This window comes from Eleutherodactylus coqui, chromosome 2 (genome assembly GCF_035609145.1).
Source record: "Eleutherodactylus coqui strain aEleCoq1 chromosome 2, aEleCoq1.hap1, whole genome shotgun sequence".
Lineage (NCBI taxonomy): Eukaryota > Metazoa > Chordata > Amphibia > Anura > Eleutherodactylidae > Eleutherodactylus > Eleutherodactylus coqui.
The window spans coordinates 29,911,688-29,930,860 of NC_089838.1; the positions used below are offsets into that span (position 1 = coordinate 29,911,688).

The 19,173-nt window shown below is 38.0% G+C and overlaps 1 protein-coding gene and 1 long non-coding RNA gene across 2 annotated transcripts in view; one reads left to right on the forward strand and one right to left on the reverse strand.

Annotated features, from left to right (window-relative positions):
* The window catches only part of CCND2 (cyclin D2), a 54,216-nt gene extending 49,488 nt beyond the window's left edge, over nucleotides 1-4,728 (reverse strand). Inside the window, exons 1-2 of the mRNA XM_066590540.1 lie at nucleotides 4,213-4,728; nucleotides 1,792-2,007 (exon numbers count right to left, since the gene is read on the reverse strand). Of these exons, the coding sequence (XP_066446637.1) occupies nucleotides 1,792-2,007; nucleotides 4,213-4,407 (411 nt within the window). The 5' untranslated portion in view covers nucleotides 4,408-4,728. The remainder of the gene's footprint in view (nucleotides 1-1,791; nucleotides 2,008-4,212) is intronic.
* LOC136611213 (uncharacterized) overlaps nucleotides 1-19,173 on the forward strand; it is a 141,741-nt gene that overhangs the window by 71,748 nt on the left and 50,820 nt on the right. The gene's annotated exons all lie outside the window — the stretch shown is intronic.

The window sequence follows — 19,173 nt, forward strand, 5'->3', positions numbered from 1 at the left end:
CAGACAGCATAGTCCTGCAATTAAGGACTTTTTCACCTGGCATTTCCAACCAGAGCCTCTGGTGCAGATGTGAAGGAGCCCTTATGCTACCATTTGTCTCTTGCAAAAACCAGGTCAAAATCCAACGTGGGCAATCTATTTCTCCAACGTGTAGATAGGAGAGGACTAGTAGGTGCTGTAGACATTAAACACACTTGCCAACATTTAGAACACTGAATTCACAAGATTTAAGCCCTGTCCTCTGGAACGTCCCCAAAATTGATACTTTTGGGCAATTGGCCCACCAGGTCCTGGCAAGTTTGAATGCCTATACCAACTTTGAGATGCCCAATGGCATTGAATAATGCCTATGGCGGCTGCTAGTCCGTCGCTTAATAACTCCTGTGAGGAAAAAGTTGACTAGTTAGGCTTTTTCCTATCCAAATTAATCTCAAGCGGCGTTGGAAATAGCTGACATCCGTTAATCTACTCGCCATTGGAAACTTCAGCTTTACAAAGTATTACTATACATTGGCAAACCATAGAAAATATCACTTTAGGGAAAGTATCAATGCTCATAGCAACCAATCACTTCCAAAAAACGCTAGGAAATGATTGGTTACCATGGCCAACAATGGCACAATGAGCCACCAGTGCTAAACAATTCCAACTTTACAGGATTGAACAAGAAGCTATTCGGTAGTCACTATTCTTTCCACTTTCAGTAAGCTGAAATGACTACTTAGCAACTTTTCACGTAGTGTAAACAGGAGTCTGTCAATCCCTGCAGTGCATAGAGGCAAGTGGTTGGAAGATATCTCTGGCCCGCTCACTGAACGACCATCGCAGGAGCAACAGTCGCTGGAACGACTGTTGGGAACCAAAGTTGTATCATGTGGAGTTGCCTTTACTGGGAATACCCCTTTAATTTCCCACACACCCCCGTATGTGTATAGGTTCTCACCATCCATTAAAATAAAGGAACCAATCAGGTTGGGTCCTCCATTTTCAAGGACCCCATAGCAACTGCACTGGGCTGCTGTATGCCCCTATTCATAATTATATAGCCTATATTAAAACCAATACACACATTATGGATGTTTTTTTTAAAGCTTTGCAGAAGAGTGTTTTTGGAAAAATATTATAAAAAAAAAAGAAAACTTGAAAAATATCCAATGTGCAATACTATACTGTGTCTGAGGATCATATATCACACCGAGCCTTCTGAATTAAAATTCCCAAAAAATAATCTTAAAATGAAACAAAACTGCTAATAGTTGTATAAAACTTCAGAAAATCAATAAATAATACATTTAGTTTTAAAACTGTTTGACAACTATTTAAACTAGCATCAAGTTTATCTACAGCTAAAATATGTCATAATCAACCTTGTCATGGAAAAAAAAAATCTGAATAATTCTTCATACCACTAGGTGGCAGTAGATACCAGAAAAGCAAATAAAAGCCAGTCACCAGATCAAAAGGTATGACTTTCACATAAATTCTATACTTTAGAAGAAAAAAAAAAAAAAGAAAAAAAAATCCAAAGATTGATGAAACAATTACTTAGTGGTATGCATTATATTTAATATCTGGATAGTTCTATATACGGTATATTTTAGAGAACAATAGATTTAATAAATATCAATATTTAGTTATCAATAGAAATGTCCATAAGGGTTTTACTCTAAAAACTTGTAAAAAAAATAAAATAAAATACAAATAAACAGCAGAGTTAAAATACAGATACCTTTCCCATGGAAGAACACAAAAGGCTGTAAATATTTAGTTAAGGAAACAGGGGCTGCTTACCAGCAGCTCTTGGGGTTTGATTGAATTGTCAGTGTATATGCAAAGTTTCTCTGCAGTTAATGGAATAGTCTCTTTGAGTTTGGATGCTAAGAACATGCAAACAGCCCCCAGGAGTTGCAGATGGCATTTTCTGGTGGGAATAACAGCTAAAAACCTGTCCAGATAGTTCATTGCCAATGGGAATACTTCCTCCTCACACTTCTGTTCTTCACAGACCTGGAGGGAAAAAAAGGGGTGAGGGGGGGAAATGAAAGAAGAGAAAGGCAAGATTGAGGGGAGACATAGAAAGAAGTGGGGAAGGAGGAATAGGGTAAAAGGGGGAATAGGGTAAAAGGGTTAGTTTATTTATAAAAATAGGAAAGGGTACAAACATGGGGGAACAAAATAAAATGAAAACAAGAAGTGAGGAAAGCAAAATGAAAAAGAATAAAAAATAAAATTAATATTAATATTAAAAGAATTAAAAAAAGGAAAAAATTGCAAACAAAATTGGAATTAGAAAAAGTTAAATAAAAACATTAAAGTAGAATAAAAAGAAAGTAAAAACATTAGAGGAAATGGAGAAGAAGCATAGAAATTATGGCATGAAATGGCAGAAAAATTAAAGGCAGCAATGGGGGAAGAGATAATTTTAGCAAATAATAGAAATTGGGGTGTTTTAGTAAATTACAGAGTAATTTTGGTTATGGGTTTTAAAGGGAAAAGTCCAGAAAAATGGAGGAAATATGGAAGGTAGAAGAAAGAGAGAGAAGGAGAGGGAGGGACAGGGTTAAATAATGCACATTAAAATAGCATTTAATTGTCGCATTTTTTATTAAATTTACTGAACTTAAGGGGTCAATCCTGATAATGGGGTGTCAGGGCTGCAGCTCCACGTACCCCTGCTCTCATGTCCATGAGGCAGAGAGAGGAGCCATAGATTCAGGTCACACTCCACCCCAGACATTGGGACAATTTCTGATTTCGTCATTTTTTCAAAAAATATTTAAAAATACTTAAAAAATCCCCAGGCGCCCGCTTTTTGCGGGGATACCAAGATCAGACTCCCCTACATCTTTCCCGACAATTCTGGGGAGCCTGGCACGATGTTTTGGGGTTCAAAACCATCGATGAAAGGGGTGCAGGAGGTCCCAGGACTGAGGAGAGAGCATGGCTGCTGGAGGAGAAAGGAGGGGGGTTGGGATCGTTCTGAGGCTGGAGGAGCAGGGAATGAATATGAGGCGTCGGACTTTTGTGGGGGACACAGGGGAATGTTAGGGGGTCACCCCGAAATGACAGCCATATTTATAAACGGTGATCTAGATTAGAAACGGAACTTTTTTTTAACTCTCACCTCCTCCCTGTATAGGACACATCACCTCCATTACATTACATAAACTAATGCACCCCAATATAATCAGAACAGCCCCCCACCAAGTTGTTCAGACGCCCCACATTGTTCAGCCATTAACCCTTCAAGTACCAGAACGCCACCTTCATGCATTTCACAGAGGGGAGATATTAACCCTTCTTCATACATTGCAGCTGAGATCCATGTAAATATGCATACAGTAAGTGCACCCCAGTATTCACATAACACCCCCACAATGCTAAACAAGACCCCACACATTCATAAGCCACAAACCCTTCAAGTTCCAAAGTGCCACATTCATGTAGCCGCCCGCATTTCCTTGCCAAGCGGAAAAGGGGGTGAATTAACGCATGTTTAATAAAATCGGGGTACAAGGGATCATGGAACACTTATGCAACCACAACTGCACCCCAGCGTACCCCCATACTTCCAGGGAGACACAGAGTTAATATGACATTGCAGGATGAAAGCACATTCCCTGCCTTTGCTTAGAGAGACCCCCCAGGCAAACAGGGGGTGACCACCAAGGAGCAGAGGAAGAAATCTCCCACTTTATCACCATCTAAGATCCAGGGACTTGGGGGACCCCGTGTAGGAGAGGCTGCAAGGTTTAGTACAGCAAACATGGCGCAAAGTGTCCATGGAGCCTGTGTGCATACGTGGGCACCAGCAGACTCCCCAACCAGCTGCTCACTGCACCCCAAACCACCCAGGGGGGACTGTCTGCAAAAGTTTAGCTCTGCAGCAACACGTGTCAATGCCTATATATTCTATAGAGAGAGAGACATATGCACAATGCAATGCATGGTAGTAAGCTCACAGTATATTCCTATATATAGCACAGTGCAATAATAATATACTGTATATACAATATCACACACCCCAGCTGTGACTCATTATATACATTCTCCATAGCAGGGTGCAATCATTTACAGTACATGAGTGCAGAGCATGGTAAGATCTCCAGTCTATAGAAGACTGTCATGTCAGCCTAGAAGATCTGCACCCCTCATCAAAGCAGGAAGGGGGGGATATAGAATTCCAAAAGTTTGCTTTGTGACTCCACCAACCTCCAGCATCCAGGTGGCCACCATCTTCCTCATGAAGGGCTGGATGTCCTTCTGGACACACTTGAAGTAGGAGCATTGGGGCAGATACCTCTCCTCCACTGTAAGAAGGTTTTGCAGGACTCGATCATCAAAGAGCAACGTGGGGTCAGTCTGAGCCCTGCGGACAGTATCCAGCTCTGAGCACAGCAGCTCCATGTGTTACAATGTAGCAATGTTGTATATCCAGTGGGGTCCTGATGGCTGCAGTGCACAGGGGTCTGTCTGTGTTCCCAGGCTCCCAGCTTGCTGCACAGTGACGCAGCTTGCACTAGGGCTGGCCCAGGCACTTGGTGTTATTATGTAGAACAGCAGCTGGCCAGACTTTTTAAGTTAGATTTTTTTTTTCCTCCTCTCCCCACTCCTAGCTAGCAAGAAAGCAGGAGGCCCTAGTTCAGGGCACACATGACAGCTCTCCTCTTAGGCCCTCCCCCTGCTGGTTTAGGGAAAATCTAGGTAATTAAGTCACTGGAGGTGTTATCAAGTGAATGCAACAAAAAGAAAACTTCTTGTGAGAGGTGCAAGCTTATAAAGCTTCTGCAAGGAAGGGGGTGTTGCTGGAGGAGGAGGTGAAAGCAGCTGCTCACTGTACTTGCAGCAGTCTAGCAGCAGACTGGGGAGTCTCCAGAGTGTCATATGCAATATCTACTCATAGCTATCAATATATATTAGTATATATATATATATATAAGCAGATATTTGGGACCCCAGTTGCAGGTAGGGGGCAGTGTTTATATAGATGGCAGTATTTAGGTCCGTAGCCCATGTGCATATAGGGATTGGTGCAAATAAAGAATCCCTACTACATCTACCACCCTAGAGCTTTCCATAGACCTATGGACTAAAATGGGCAATTTCTACAGTCTCCACCAATTGTCGGCCATTAATTAGCCAAACAACTATCCAATTTTGATTGGTCGGCAACATTTATTTACTGCGATTTTATTATATGTTGTGTATTCTATAGTCCTAGATGTCCATAAGGCTGAAGTCACACTTCACATGGAAACAGGAAATGGAATGCCAGATATGCCCAACAGATCCAACTAAATATATTGGGGTTTAGTCATGAAAATATTGCGTGACTGATCTGTGATGGGGGGTCCAAATGGAACAGCAATGCAGATGTGAACAGAACCTGAAAGGGGCTGAGATGAAACGAAGCAGATCCTTTTTTTAAATTTTTTTTAAAATTTTTCAAAAATATCGCCCCTCTTGTTCATGGGGTGTGTATGGTACTACAGTAGTCGCTGGAATGGGGCATCGCTGCAATACCAGACTGAACCCATGCATTAGAATGCTGCTGTTACTGAAAAGAAGCAAGCCCTTTTTTTCTAATCTGTTACAATCTCTTTAAGGGTGCTTTCACACGGGGCAGAATTATTCTGCATTTCGCAGCAAAATCCACAGCTTCCGCGCCACTTTTTATGCAGTATTGAAAATGGCTTAATTCTGCCGTCAATTCCACTACAAAACCACAAAGTAGACCTACGGGTTTTATAGCAGAACTCCGCAATGGTGGAAAAAGCAGAATAATTCCACCCAACTGGTTGTGTTCTCAGTTACTTTTGAACCCCTTTAAGTCCCTTTGGAAATGTCATTAAGCGAATGGCAAAAGCCAAATGATGGAACATTAATAAACGAATGGAGCGGCAAACCCAAAAGCAGTAGTTCCCAACCAGCTGTTGTGAAACTACAACTCCCAGCATGGGATTATCCCATGACCAGTACAGTAACAGCAGCTACTGTACACAACACGCTTGAGAGATGCCCTTTACGAATGCAATGGGACATTGGTGGCAACACGTGTGCTGCTGTGCCCTGTATGTGTCCTGCACTGCAGTATAGGCAAGAGATATAGAATGTATGAAATTCACAACAGTCAGGATAAACAGTCATTTCAACTACTCCATCTTGTATGTCATTATTATACGTTGTCTATCAGCCATGACCATGATGTAGAAGAGGTGGCTTGATGACCAGGACTAGCTAAAGCTGTTGTGTAAAATTCAGGGGAAAAAGGGTCTATTTTTCTTTGTTTGTCAGAAACAGCGCCACTCTTGTCCACTGGCTGTGTCTGGTATTGCATCTCATTCCTAGTCAAGTCTTCGGAGCTGAGCTGCAATGGCATATAGACAAGAGTGGCGCTGTTTCTGGCAAAAAAAGGACATCCTTTTTTTAATGCTGGATAAGAGTGTTGTACACCCTATATGCCAGTTAAAATGTGTTCCTAGTTCTGTGGCCACCATTTTCATATAAAACATCACTGATATACGTGCATTTGAGTTTTTCATTTGTTTTTGTTTAGAAAATCTATTCCATTTTTACTTGATTTTATCCATTTCTGGGGAAACTGGACAACCTCTAAGTCCTGCAACCGATTACCAAGCAGAGAACTTGGGATACATGGCTACTGCCATTAAGGAGTCTGGAGCAAGTTGGTTGGAACAGTGGCCTTATTGGTTAGAACCCAGTGTTATGAGGAACGAGGACAAACAAAAAATGGAGCTAGAAATGTTTTTAAAAAAAAGCTTGACAGAAGAGAAAATACTGAGAAACATGACCAAAAATTCTAGCTCACAGGATCCTAACGAGCAATTTTGGCTACTAAGGGCACAAGAAGGTAGATAACTCATTGACCCCTCTGGTATATCAAGTGCAGGCACATTTTAGACCTTCTTTCGCAACTGGGGCTACTGGTAGCAAATAGTCTGGATGGAGCCCCCGTCTGGGTCTGGTTGCTGCTGGTGACAAGTCCTAGAATGTGTGGCGGTGACAGCAGTCGCTATCTTCTCCCGCAGCAAATGGTCAGACTGATAGAGAGTTAGAGGAAACTTTTGGTCATTTGTACCTCCATATGTCTTTAGTCCTCGTATCAGTATAAAAGTACCCCCGGGGTAATCATAAGAGCATTTTCCTCCTAAAATTGATAATTACAGGGTCCTTGTGTCCTATGCAAAGTTAAGGTTAAAAAAAAAAAAAAAATCAACATTTTTTTTTTGTGTTTTGTTTTACTATTGAGGTTTTGGTCAATAAAGGGCCATACGTAAGGTATTTCCAGAGAACACGATGATTGCCTGATTTTTGTTTATGGTCATTACCGCACATGTGATGTTGAATCATTGGCCAATTTGTGTTTCAGTAACATACACTCAATACTCATAATTTACAATCCATTCATATCCTTAACACAGGGGATTATGGTACTTGCATGTGCAACTTTAAATATATCTGTTCCTAGGAAAGCTGGGTGACAGGCAATATGGCCGACAATTCAGCTCCTTTATCAGTTGAGTTTCCTTGTTTTAAGAGTTTAAATACGGCGATACAGGAGCAAGACACGTATCACGGCTCTGAAATGCCATTCAGGGGCCCGGGAAAGCTGGGTACCGAGTTGCTTTAATTGATGCCACCCAGCTTTCCTAGGAACAGATATAACTGAATATATTATAACAAAAATACTCCACTTTTTTGTTAGACTCTTTAAGTTTGGAATTCTTAAAAAAAAAAAAACCTGCTGATAGCATTATGAGAGTACAGTCCAACAGCGACACCCTGAATGATCAGTGCATATTTGTACAGCGGGTGTGGAGATTCGGTTAGGTCTAAACATGTTCCTGTTAAGCTGAACCTACATACTTTGGCATATCGAAACATTTCCCAAGAGCTAACCCTCAGTCCTTAAAAAAGAAAAGCAAAAAAAAAAAAATGCAGCCCCTACTGCGGTACTCTGCTGCCTGCACTGTGACGAGCAGCGTAATGTAAAAATATCACTTTAAGTGTGAGAAAGAGTTTAGCTTGCAGTTTACTCCACTCCCCCTGCTGTATTTGCATAGCCAATAGTTGTAGTGTGCTTGCTACTGCGCGATGATTGTTACTGGGCAGATTTTTTTTTTCTTTTTTTTTTTTTTTTTGGGAGAAAGCTTTCTCTCTATATCAGTAACTAAGAAGGCGGAAAAAAAAAAAAAAACTTGCTGAGTATCAGTTGGGCAATGCATTAGTTAATCTCTTCACAGGTTAGGGGAAATAAAGCCAAAAAAATTCACGGATCGTGGCAGAGAAACCAATTCTAGTGCAGTGACAAATCCAAAGTCGCGTGGGAATTTTCGGCAAAATATTCAGAAATATTTGTAATCTATAAGATCTCATCGGCTTTAAAGACTAGATGTATATCTATATATTTTTTATTTATTTTAAATACATACAACTTCTCATTTTTTAATATATATCTTCGTAGGTAGGTGGTCACCCGTATTGCATTTCACATAAAAAAAAAAAAAAAGTAAAAATAAACTTTGAAAGTTGGATAAAAACTTTATAAATATGTCTTAAAAGAGCAACAACCCATACCTGCACCATTAGATATGTTCACCCTTTCATAGCTGGCCAGTGAAACATGTTTCTCATCATTAAGAAGACAGAACCTACCTATACACCCCCCCCCCCTATTTATGAAATGCAGTGGACTTACTTATAGACCCACTGAAGCAGCATGCTGCTTTTACTAAAATGCTCTCAAGTTCCCAATTCATTTCCTTGTTCCTATTGCCTCACTGATCCTATATACAAGGAGTTGGTTGTTTAACACTTCAGTGCAGAAACACTATTGTACTGGATGACATCTTAAGTGTAGAGTATATTTATCATGTATATTGATTTTTATTTTATTTTTTTGTTATATACAGATACTGCAAATTTTTCAGCAGTTATACCATTATATAAAATAACGCAGTTATTAAAAATTGTAAGAAAATCAAAAAGTTATGCCACATTCTTGTTTTTGCGTCGGGGGCTTGTTATCCTACAGTCAATAACTTGATATTGCTGCCTTTTGGCTGATATGTACGAGGCGCTAAACTGTCATGGACAGAGCAACCAATGTGTTAGAAGTGACCTATAAGCCCCCCAATGGGCTAGGTCTGTCGATTTAATAGGAATGGAAGCAGCAGATGTGTTATCAGTTTGGTCCAACGCTTCATCCCCCAGATGTTTAATCAAAGAGCAGAAATCCTATAGGATTAATTAATTCAGTCTCCAGGCCAATACATTCTGTGACCAATTTACCAACAAAGCCAATTATCTGCCTGGATTATGTTTCGACTCAACAAACTTTTTGGTTTTGGATAATATTCAACTTTTACTTAAAAAAACAAAACAACAAAAACAAAAAAAAAAGCAACCAAAAAGCAAGAGCACATTAACAAGCTTCCCCTTTCCAGGGTGTGATTAGATGACTGCTTTCTGGGTGGTAAAAGGTCTGATCTCTTCACGGATATCCAGAACCCAACTCTTTGCCAAATTAACAAGAAGATGTTTAGTGACCCTGAATAACAGGCGGATCCCATATTATCTAAACGCATGAGTTGAATAAACACACCTACCTTCCTTCTTCTCAACCTCCTGAAGGCCTTAATTATAATTTAAATCTTCTGCAACTCAATAGGTCTTTAAGATTCGCTTTTTTTTTTTGAAGTCTGAGATTGCTAACTACTAAATTCCACTATAGAATAGTCAGATCTTCAGTTAAAAAAAAACTGCCTCTAAAACACCCAATCTGGCCCTTTAAGAATAAAAGTAAAACATATATATATATAATAAAGTATATATATATACCTTAAGACATTGCTGGAATGTATATCTAGACCTACTTCTAAGCACTTTTGCATTCCTTTTGTTGCTTTAAATCCAACATTTTTTCTTTATTTTTTTATTTTTATTTTTTTTTAATTAAAAAGTGGGAAACTTGGTGGTCTGATGTAAGGGGACTTTAATTTTTTATAGCTTGTTCACCCATGGGAAGGGGAAAAAAAAATAAAAAACAAGCCTAAAAAGAGACTGGCACTTTAATGAGGTCTGTTTGAAGGAGATTCAGTCCTGTTAAAGCAGACTGCTGTAAGTTTATTTCCTTCCTTTAATCGCAAACTTTCACTTTGTGCAACTTCCCCCCACAACATTTAACTCCTGGCATGCCACGGCACTATCATCTGGGTCTCTCTCTCCCCTTGCAACAATGCTGCTTTTAAACATTTTTTAGATTCCTCCTGAATTGACATGAAAACCAGGTTCTGCCTACCACTTCCTGCCCTGTGGTTAAAGTTTTTGGGGTTTTTTTGTTTTATGGTTTTTTTCCCCTTTTTTTGCTTTTTACATAGGTGTACTTTAAACAAAGATGAAATAAGTAACATTTACTGAGAAGGCATATGATATGGAAAAACCCCATTTTTATCATTTTTAAATCTTTAGAAACTTTTTTATAATGTTTTTTTTTTCAAGAGAAGTGTAAAAAAAAAAAAAAAAAGGATCTTTATCGAGAACGGGATTCTAAAGGGTTGATGTTTTTGATAAGTTTGGTGAACTCTAAATGCTTGTTTGTAAACATTTAGATTCGTGTTGGCAACTAATAGTTCATCCGCATAAAATGTGGAAATGAGAAGGTTTAAACCAGGATCACTAAAATGTCTGTAGTCCTCTTGTTACATGACATTACCGAATACCGAAAAAAATCAAAAAAACAAAAATAAAAGTAAGAAAGATGATTATTATAATGTGGGTTTAGCATTAATATCATTTTGATATGTGGAAATCCATTGTAAAGTATACAATTACCGCTATCCTCACCTGGCTGCATACATGAATATAGGGAAGTGTATTCTGGATTCCCTTTTTTTTTTTTTTAAATTGAAATCAATTATATCAAAAAACTTTATATATACACGCAAAAGATAATCACTTCCAGCTACAAACGCTCCGAATTTCATAGTTTATATACGCTTTTTTATTGTGAATTCTCCCCCTTCTTGTGTAACATTTGGGTCACTGAGGAAATTCGAGCATATAATCGCCTGATTTTTTTAATAATCCAAAAACTACTTAAATCATCTGAAAATTTGTTTAAAAAAATGTTTAACACATGGCAGAGATTACTAGCGATTCCCTCAGATACATTTCTAAGGTATTCTTGGAAGCCTTTTTCAGGGGTTTATATCATTCCGAAAAAAAATGTACAAAATACAATAAAATTATCACCTACAAAATTAAAAAAGAGGAAACCCTTTCCTCCGAGGGGTGTAGATGTCTTGTTTAAAAACCCGAGCTGGAATCATGTTTTTTATTAAGATCTTGAAACATTTCATCGGCCATTCCATAAGGCCCCAACGTGAGCAGAGGTCACAAGTACTGCTCTCTAAACTTCCTGGGAAGGAACTTGAAAACTGAACTTTTAACCTTACAACGCGTTTTTTTCCTCCTGTTTTACCTGTAATTCAAACGTTTGCCTGTCTATAACATTTGGCTAATAGTTAGGAACTAGAAAACATATTTTTGGTCTATAAAAGCTAAACCCTAAGCCTATATCATGTCAAAAACATTTTTTTTTAAAGAGAAAATACGAAATCTACAAAAAAAAAGTGTAAATATTTGCAGTAATATTTACCATTTAGGGGTTAAATAAAAAAAAAAAAAAATGAAAACTTTAAAAAGTTTACAAAAATGCTTAAAAATGCTATCTTGATTCATTTTGTCTGTCTAGAGCCTAATTTCTCATTTGATCATCCATGAAGTAACTACACTCTGCTTAATACCCACATCACTGCCATGCTTGCTTTACCGCCTTTGTTAGTTCTTATACACATAATAAACCAACCTGTGTAAACTGATGTGAGTAGTAATAAATTAACCACATCTCCCTGGCATAGAACTATTATAATATTGCAACTTTTTATAGTTTTTATAGTACTTTATACTGTTTTATATGATGTCTTTCTGATTTTATGCGAAAAAGCAATATTAGGTGGATTTAAGTTCCCAGAATCAACAGCGGTTGTCATTTCCTCTTTTTACTGTTTGATGTCATTGCAGATGATGTTGGGGAAGAAATCTATAATTTTAGGAAAGGCTCAATTGATATCATTTGTCAGAAACATTATGATTAAAATCAGAAAAGCAGCTGCCCTGAAATGCAATCTGGTGTTTTTTTTCTTTTTATACTTTGACTTTTTTCTACTTATTTCACTATGAAAAATCACCTAAAAATTAGTCACACGCACTCATCTATTACCCTTCTACGTAAATGACAGGAATACGCATAGAACAACTTGTTTACACATCCCTACAATAGCCATTATCATCAGTATTACCCCATTATCAAACCCGTATAAATAAAAGAGAGAACAACATAATTATTTTACGGCCAATCAAACAGAAAAACGTCTATTAGTTCACAATTTATACTCTGATTCTCTGTAGTTATTTACAATGTACAGTAACTTACTGGATTGGTGTTAATTTCATTATGATACTAGTAACTGTATTCATATCAAGAAATGCTTGAAACCAATATAAATAGGAACAGAAGCAAAAAAACTAACCAAAAAAACTAAAATCTTACTACTAGGTAAATAATATGTGTAGATGAATAGGGGTAACAGAAATGATCCTCTTAAGCAATGTTGCTTCCAGTGTGAAAATTGGGAACTTTTTGGTCAGTTATGACCCTATAAACGATTTTATTGATATCGGATGATGGAGATAATGTTCAAGTGATCAATATCAAGAATGTATATAGTAAAAGCCAAAGAAGTAGACTACAAATATATACCCACTGTATATGGGAAACCAATTTATGGTTACATGCTCCTTCTGCTTTGCGTTCTATACATAAATGTGCAAATTGGTTGTTCTGAATTGTACTTTTTGATATCTTACAACTCATAGGTAATAAGCAAGACACCTACATGAATAAAATATACAATACCATAAAGAAACCAGTAGCAAAAGTTTGTAAATCTATGTTTATCCACTATGAAATCTGAGAAATGTCTAATTCTATGACCCATAAGGTACATTTCAACAGAACATGGACATAATATAGCCAGTAATACTTCTGTAAACGACCTTATTAATACTAACAGAGGTCAACAATAGATCAAGGGAAATGCAGAAACAAGGTTTCAATATCAAACGGTCAAAGAAATGCAAATATCTACCCCGAAAAAGAGTAGGAAATGAGAGGAGACTGAAATGTCCACATCTATTGCTTCTACGTTTCATCAATCGTAAGAGATCCCCCATTTAAAAAGTCTAATTAATGTACAAGTTGTATACAAAAATGTCAAAGTCCAGTATAGATTTGTGGCTTCTGAGTGATAGAGCCACATGATTATCATGAAATACACCTTAATTACTTCTAAGACAAAAGAACAGTATCATTTGGTCAGTCCTCATCGGTGGATCTAATGACGCCAACAACAAAGATGAGAACTTGGTAACAGGTCCACCCCGCCTCTAACGGATAATTAGATCAAAAAGATGGATTGGATCAAAGAAGATGATTGGATCAAAGATGAGTACTTGGATGGTAAACATATAAGCAAAAATACAATAACCAGGAACCAAAATCAAAACCATGAAAGCAGGGAAAGTATTTCCCAAAAAGTGTAGGAGAGTACATGGGTGATAGGAATAGCGGAGGGTTTTCTTTCTAAGCCACCAGTCCTTTCAGAAAACTAAATTGTGAATATATTGGGTACAAAATTGTCAAAACTAATTGTATTTATATCCAATAAGTAATAGAAATGCCAGATTCATTAAATTTACCTCAAATTTACTTCTAACGCAAAGAGACCAAACAATTTAATCAGATATTGATTGGTAGAAAAACAACATAGAGGTGATAAGCAAGCTATCTAGGTCAACAACACACAAGCTGAAACATTGGACCATATCAAACGTGTAAGAGAATATCAGTAAGTGAAGTGTCCATCTGTCTTCACATATACAGGTTCCCATTCAGTAACAGAAACTTCACCTTTAACTATGCTTCTAATACAAAAATACCGAACGAGTTGGTCACATGCTGTTCATTAGACTGTTTTAATGATGCCCAACCGCAATGTAAGCAAGTTATCTTGGTCAACTATGTATGAACTGAAAGACAGAAGCAGAGAGTGTAGAGTAGAGGTACTAGATATATCGGATTAGAGCTCTCCTTTGCTTCATTCTCAATACATCCCCAATGAAGCCGGTTACAAAAAATGTCAAAACTTGTCTCCAGTGTAGTAGGCACTCCTGATTCTTATGAAATTCACCTAAAACTTTGCTTTTACAACAAAAAAAGACCAAGCAAATCGGACAGATACTGTTGGTTCAACTATCAGGTCAGCAACATAACAACTGACTAACAGAGCCAATAAATAAACATCACAATCATTAAAGCCGATTTACATATCTTCGTTTGCAAGAAAACACCGTGAGCATAAAAACGCCCAAACTAACTATATTTGCACCAAAAAAGTTATAGAGACTTTACATGATTATAAAAGTCAGTTCAGAGCAACCCAGTCAGCCTAATATGCTTCCATATTACAGCTACAAGCCTGAACTACTAGTAGCCAAAACAACACAAAAATATTGATGTTTAGCTACTAGGAGCGCTAAAAGAATACACCAGACATATGGTTTGAGTCTATGGAGAGCGCTCCCACTCCGTGAGCTCTTTACGAGATGCGGTGCATACACAGCATGCACTAGGTGTCCGGTGTATGCTTTCAGCGCACATAGTAGCCAAATGTCACAACATTTTTTTTATGCTGTTTTGGCTACTTGTAATACTGACCTATAGCTGTAATATACTGTCCTCTGTATCAGTACTGCTTTAAGTATGACTTGCAATACAAAAAGACTGAACCAGTTGGTCACATATTGTCCGGGAGACCGTTTTAAATGGATTTCCGAGCGTTTAAGAAATTAATCTGACAGCAGGTCTTCGTTTACTCTTTTGGAGTGATGTGACCTACCATAGATTTACATGAGTACTGCACCCAATGATTGGGCAAGTACCCTACATGATACTATTACTATTGTGGTCAGTGATTGGCTGCAAGAGTCACATGTTTGAGCAACATGTCATCACTCCAGAAAAATGAACAAAAGACCAGTGGGTACCATCAGCAGGGGATTTACCAGATTAGTAACCTTTTCTCTTTTTAGTTAATTACATTTCCTACAGTTAGATAAAGTTTTTAAAAAGTCAGACAAGATCTTAAATGGTGCCCAACAAAGGTAATAATACATCCTTCATCAAAGTATCTTAACTGAAATTCGGAAATAAAAAGCAATATAAACCCCATCAAAGCCAAGTAAATACCTGTACAAAAATAGTGCTGGAGAATTTGATGAAAATGGAAATAGTCATCCTAAGCTTCATTTCCAATACCTTCCCAAACCTAAAAGTGTGAACAGGCTGAATACAAACATCTCAAAGCCAAGCAGAAACCTACCCAAGAAGTAAGAATTCCTAATTTATGAAAAAAAAAGTTCACCTTAAACTTTGTTTGTAATCCAAAAAGATCAAACCGTTGAGTCAGATTGGTAGACCGGTAATGATGTCGGACAACACGGAGGTAAGTAAGCAAATTACCTAGAGGTCAACACCGTATGAACTACAATGCAGAAACAAGGAACCAACATACAAGCTACATAAATACCTAACCTAAAACAGTGTTCATTCTCAATACATGTCCAATGAAAAAAAGTTGTGACCAGGTTGGGTACGAAGAACTCAAAACTAAGTATATTTGTACTCAAGTTACAGAGACAATTATTTGTCATAGAATCCACCCTACATTTTGCTGTTAATGCGAAATTACTCAAAATTTTTATCACTTAGTGCCCAGTGGTCTGTTTTGATAGAGGTAATAAGCAAGTTACAGCGGTCGACCGTGTATCCAATAATATGGAAAAGAGAAATTGTTTTTCATGATTGTTTTTACACTTCTATAACAAAAAGATGTCATTTGGAGGTTTCATCCAGACTTCTTTTATTAAATCAAGATTTCACGAGGCAACATTGCGAATCAGGCGACTGTTCCACATGTTGAACAAATTGGGCAAAAACTTCAATAGGTATAGAACATTAACACAACTTCCAGCTTCCAACTAGCATTAAATTCCAAAAACATCTGAAATCTCACCAAAAAAAGTCAAGAAAAACTTAAAATAAGCTGGGAAAGTTGACATAGTAACACTACTGCACCTTGTTTTTCACTCAGGCACCGAGAGACGCCTCCTACAAACGGTTCCTTTGATTTTCTTATTTCCTAAAAACATCCCATGCATTCCGAAGAGAAGGAGATACCTCCGTACTCCTACTATTGGATGAGTATTCCTTTACTAAAGAAATAAGAGCGGGGATGTGTAAAATAATCCACAACTACTCAACCACAAAACTACAAGTGGACCGCAGTACAGGGCAATCTTATTTATACACTCAGATGTTAACACTTCATTTACACCTTGAGAACATGGAGAAAACTTCTTGACGTCAAGACTTGTATTAAGAATGTATTGTATTAAGAAGAGGAACGTGTGATCCATCATTTTTAATAGTTCTTTTATTCATTGTATTAGTTAGCATAGAAAACTAAATATCATCGTTACCTAATTGTGTCCAGGAGGACCAAAAAAGGAACCTTGCAATGCAGAGTTCTAAGAAGATGTGGGCTAATAAATTACATACAATTACATTATATTACAAACAACATATCGAAACATATCACATTTACAATTCTCATTTGCCGTTTATTGGTTTTCTCATTTACGTTATTTTTTCACCCAGACCTAATATTGAAAAAAATAAAAAATGTTTGTACATTTGCTAGAACTTGATTCAACTTTGTATTATACATGATCACTACAATATAAGGAGAGTCTGGTTCATAAAGCATTAACAAGTTTATTGGGATGTTTTTAGTTAATAGAGGGGTATTTTCTAGAGATGAGCGAGCACCCAAATGCTCGGGTCCGCGTTACTCGAGTCGAGCTTTTCATAAAATTCGGGAGTTCTTCTTGAGTAACGAACCCCATTGGGACGCCGGGCGCCGAGCTTTTTTTTTTTCCTGGTTCGTGTTCTCTCTCTCTCTTTCCCTCCCTCCCCTGCCTGCCAGACAAACATTTTGCCAATGACGCGCGCTGCGTCACGGCAGGGAGAGGCCAAAACAGGCACGTCACAGCGGGGAGGAGCCAAAAACTGGGGCAGGGTCAAACACGATTTGATGCTCATTCGAGTAGCGAGCACCATCGATTACACTAATACTCAAACGAGCATCAAGCTCGACAGAGTGTGTTTACTCAACTCTAGTATTTTCCTGTAAGGACTCTCATCTATTTGCAAAAGTTGAGAGCGGCTATGAAGAGCATCTTTTGCTCATCATAGCCATGGATTACGCAGATGACACTTTGCTTCCAATGGTAATTCTGTAATTCTTTATTTTCCCTGTGGAGGCACTGCTGAGGGACTGAACACTTTCTGTTAGGTTCCTCCACATATTATAGATGATTATTGAGGGTCCCAGCAGTGGGGGCACCCTGTGGTTAGCTTTTCAGGTAATTCTTCTAACTCCAAAAAATTGCCATTCATCTCAATAAGGTCCATTCCATGTCACTCTCCTGGGTGTACCAGCTGAGATAGAAGATGTTTGATGGGGTCTCCTTATTGTAGCACTACTTTGGTTGTCCCGGTTTCTGTCCATGATATGTAGGGAACTAGATGGTCACTAGAGATGTTATTCCATGAGTGTCTGTGTAAGAAGTTAAAGTCTCAAAAATATTTTTTGACTAGTTTTGTGACCATCTTGTTCCTTCCTTGTCACAAGAAGACATATGGAGCAGATAAAACAGATATTCAAAGTAAACGTCTCAGAGAGGACCACTCCACATTTAAGCTTCATTGACCCTCATGAGTATGACTTGGAGGGAGGGGTGAAGGAATATGAGTGGTGGTTCCAGAGATCACACCCTGATTCACAATACATTGATGGCATATCTTTGAACATGCCATCGCTTTATCAGATGGGAATAACCATTTAGGAGAGCCTATCTCAAGACAAATCTCTTAATTCTAGATGATCATTTCCACCAAAAATCAGCACACCTAGTGCCTACAATTACCAAGCTATTTGCTCCAAAAATAAGGAAAGTGTTTCCACACAAACAACTACACCTCAGCAGTGATAGTGCCTTTCAAGATGTGTGAGCTGCTCATGCCATAGGCACTAATGCAACCCCATACCATCAGAGATGCAGACTTTTGAACTGTGCGCTGATAACAAGCTGGATGGTCCCTCCCCTATTGAGTCTGCAGGACACCGCGTCTGTGGCTTCCCAAAAAGAATTTCAAATTTTGATTCATCTGACCACATTAGACGTGTTTCTGAACTGTGTTAATATACGGCTTCTTCTTTGCATGATACAGCTTTAACTTGTATGTGTGGATTGCACGGCGGTCTGGTGTTCACAGACAATGATTTCTGGAAGTATTCCTGACCCCATGCAGTGATCTGCATTACAGAATAATGCCTGTTTTTAATGCAGTGCCATCTGAGGGCCTTTAGACCTCAGGCATCCAATATCAGCCTTGTCCCTTGTGCACATAAATGTTTTCATATTCTCTGAATCTTTTGATATTATGTACTGTAGATGGTGGGATATTCAAACTCTTCACAATTTTATATTGAGGAACATTTTTCTGAAATTGTTCTACAATTTTTAGATGCAGTTGTTTATAGATTGAACCTCTGACCATCTTTGTTTGTGAGAGACTCTGCCTCTCTAACATGCTCTTTTTATATACAGTCATGTGAATTAGTAGAAACTTACTCCAGCTGTTTTTCATTAGCACCACTTACTTTTCCAGCCTTTTGTTAACCCTGTTCCAACTTTTATGAGATGTGTTGTTGCCATCAATTTCTAAATGTTTTTATTTTATTTTTTTAAATGAAAGCAGTAAAATGTCTCCCTTCCCCCCTCTGATGTGTTCTATGTTCTATTGTGAATAAAATATGGTTATGGGATTTCCAAATCATTGCATTCTTTTTTTTTTCTTTACGTGTATTTACATTTTACACGTTATCCCAGCTTTTTTTTTTTGAA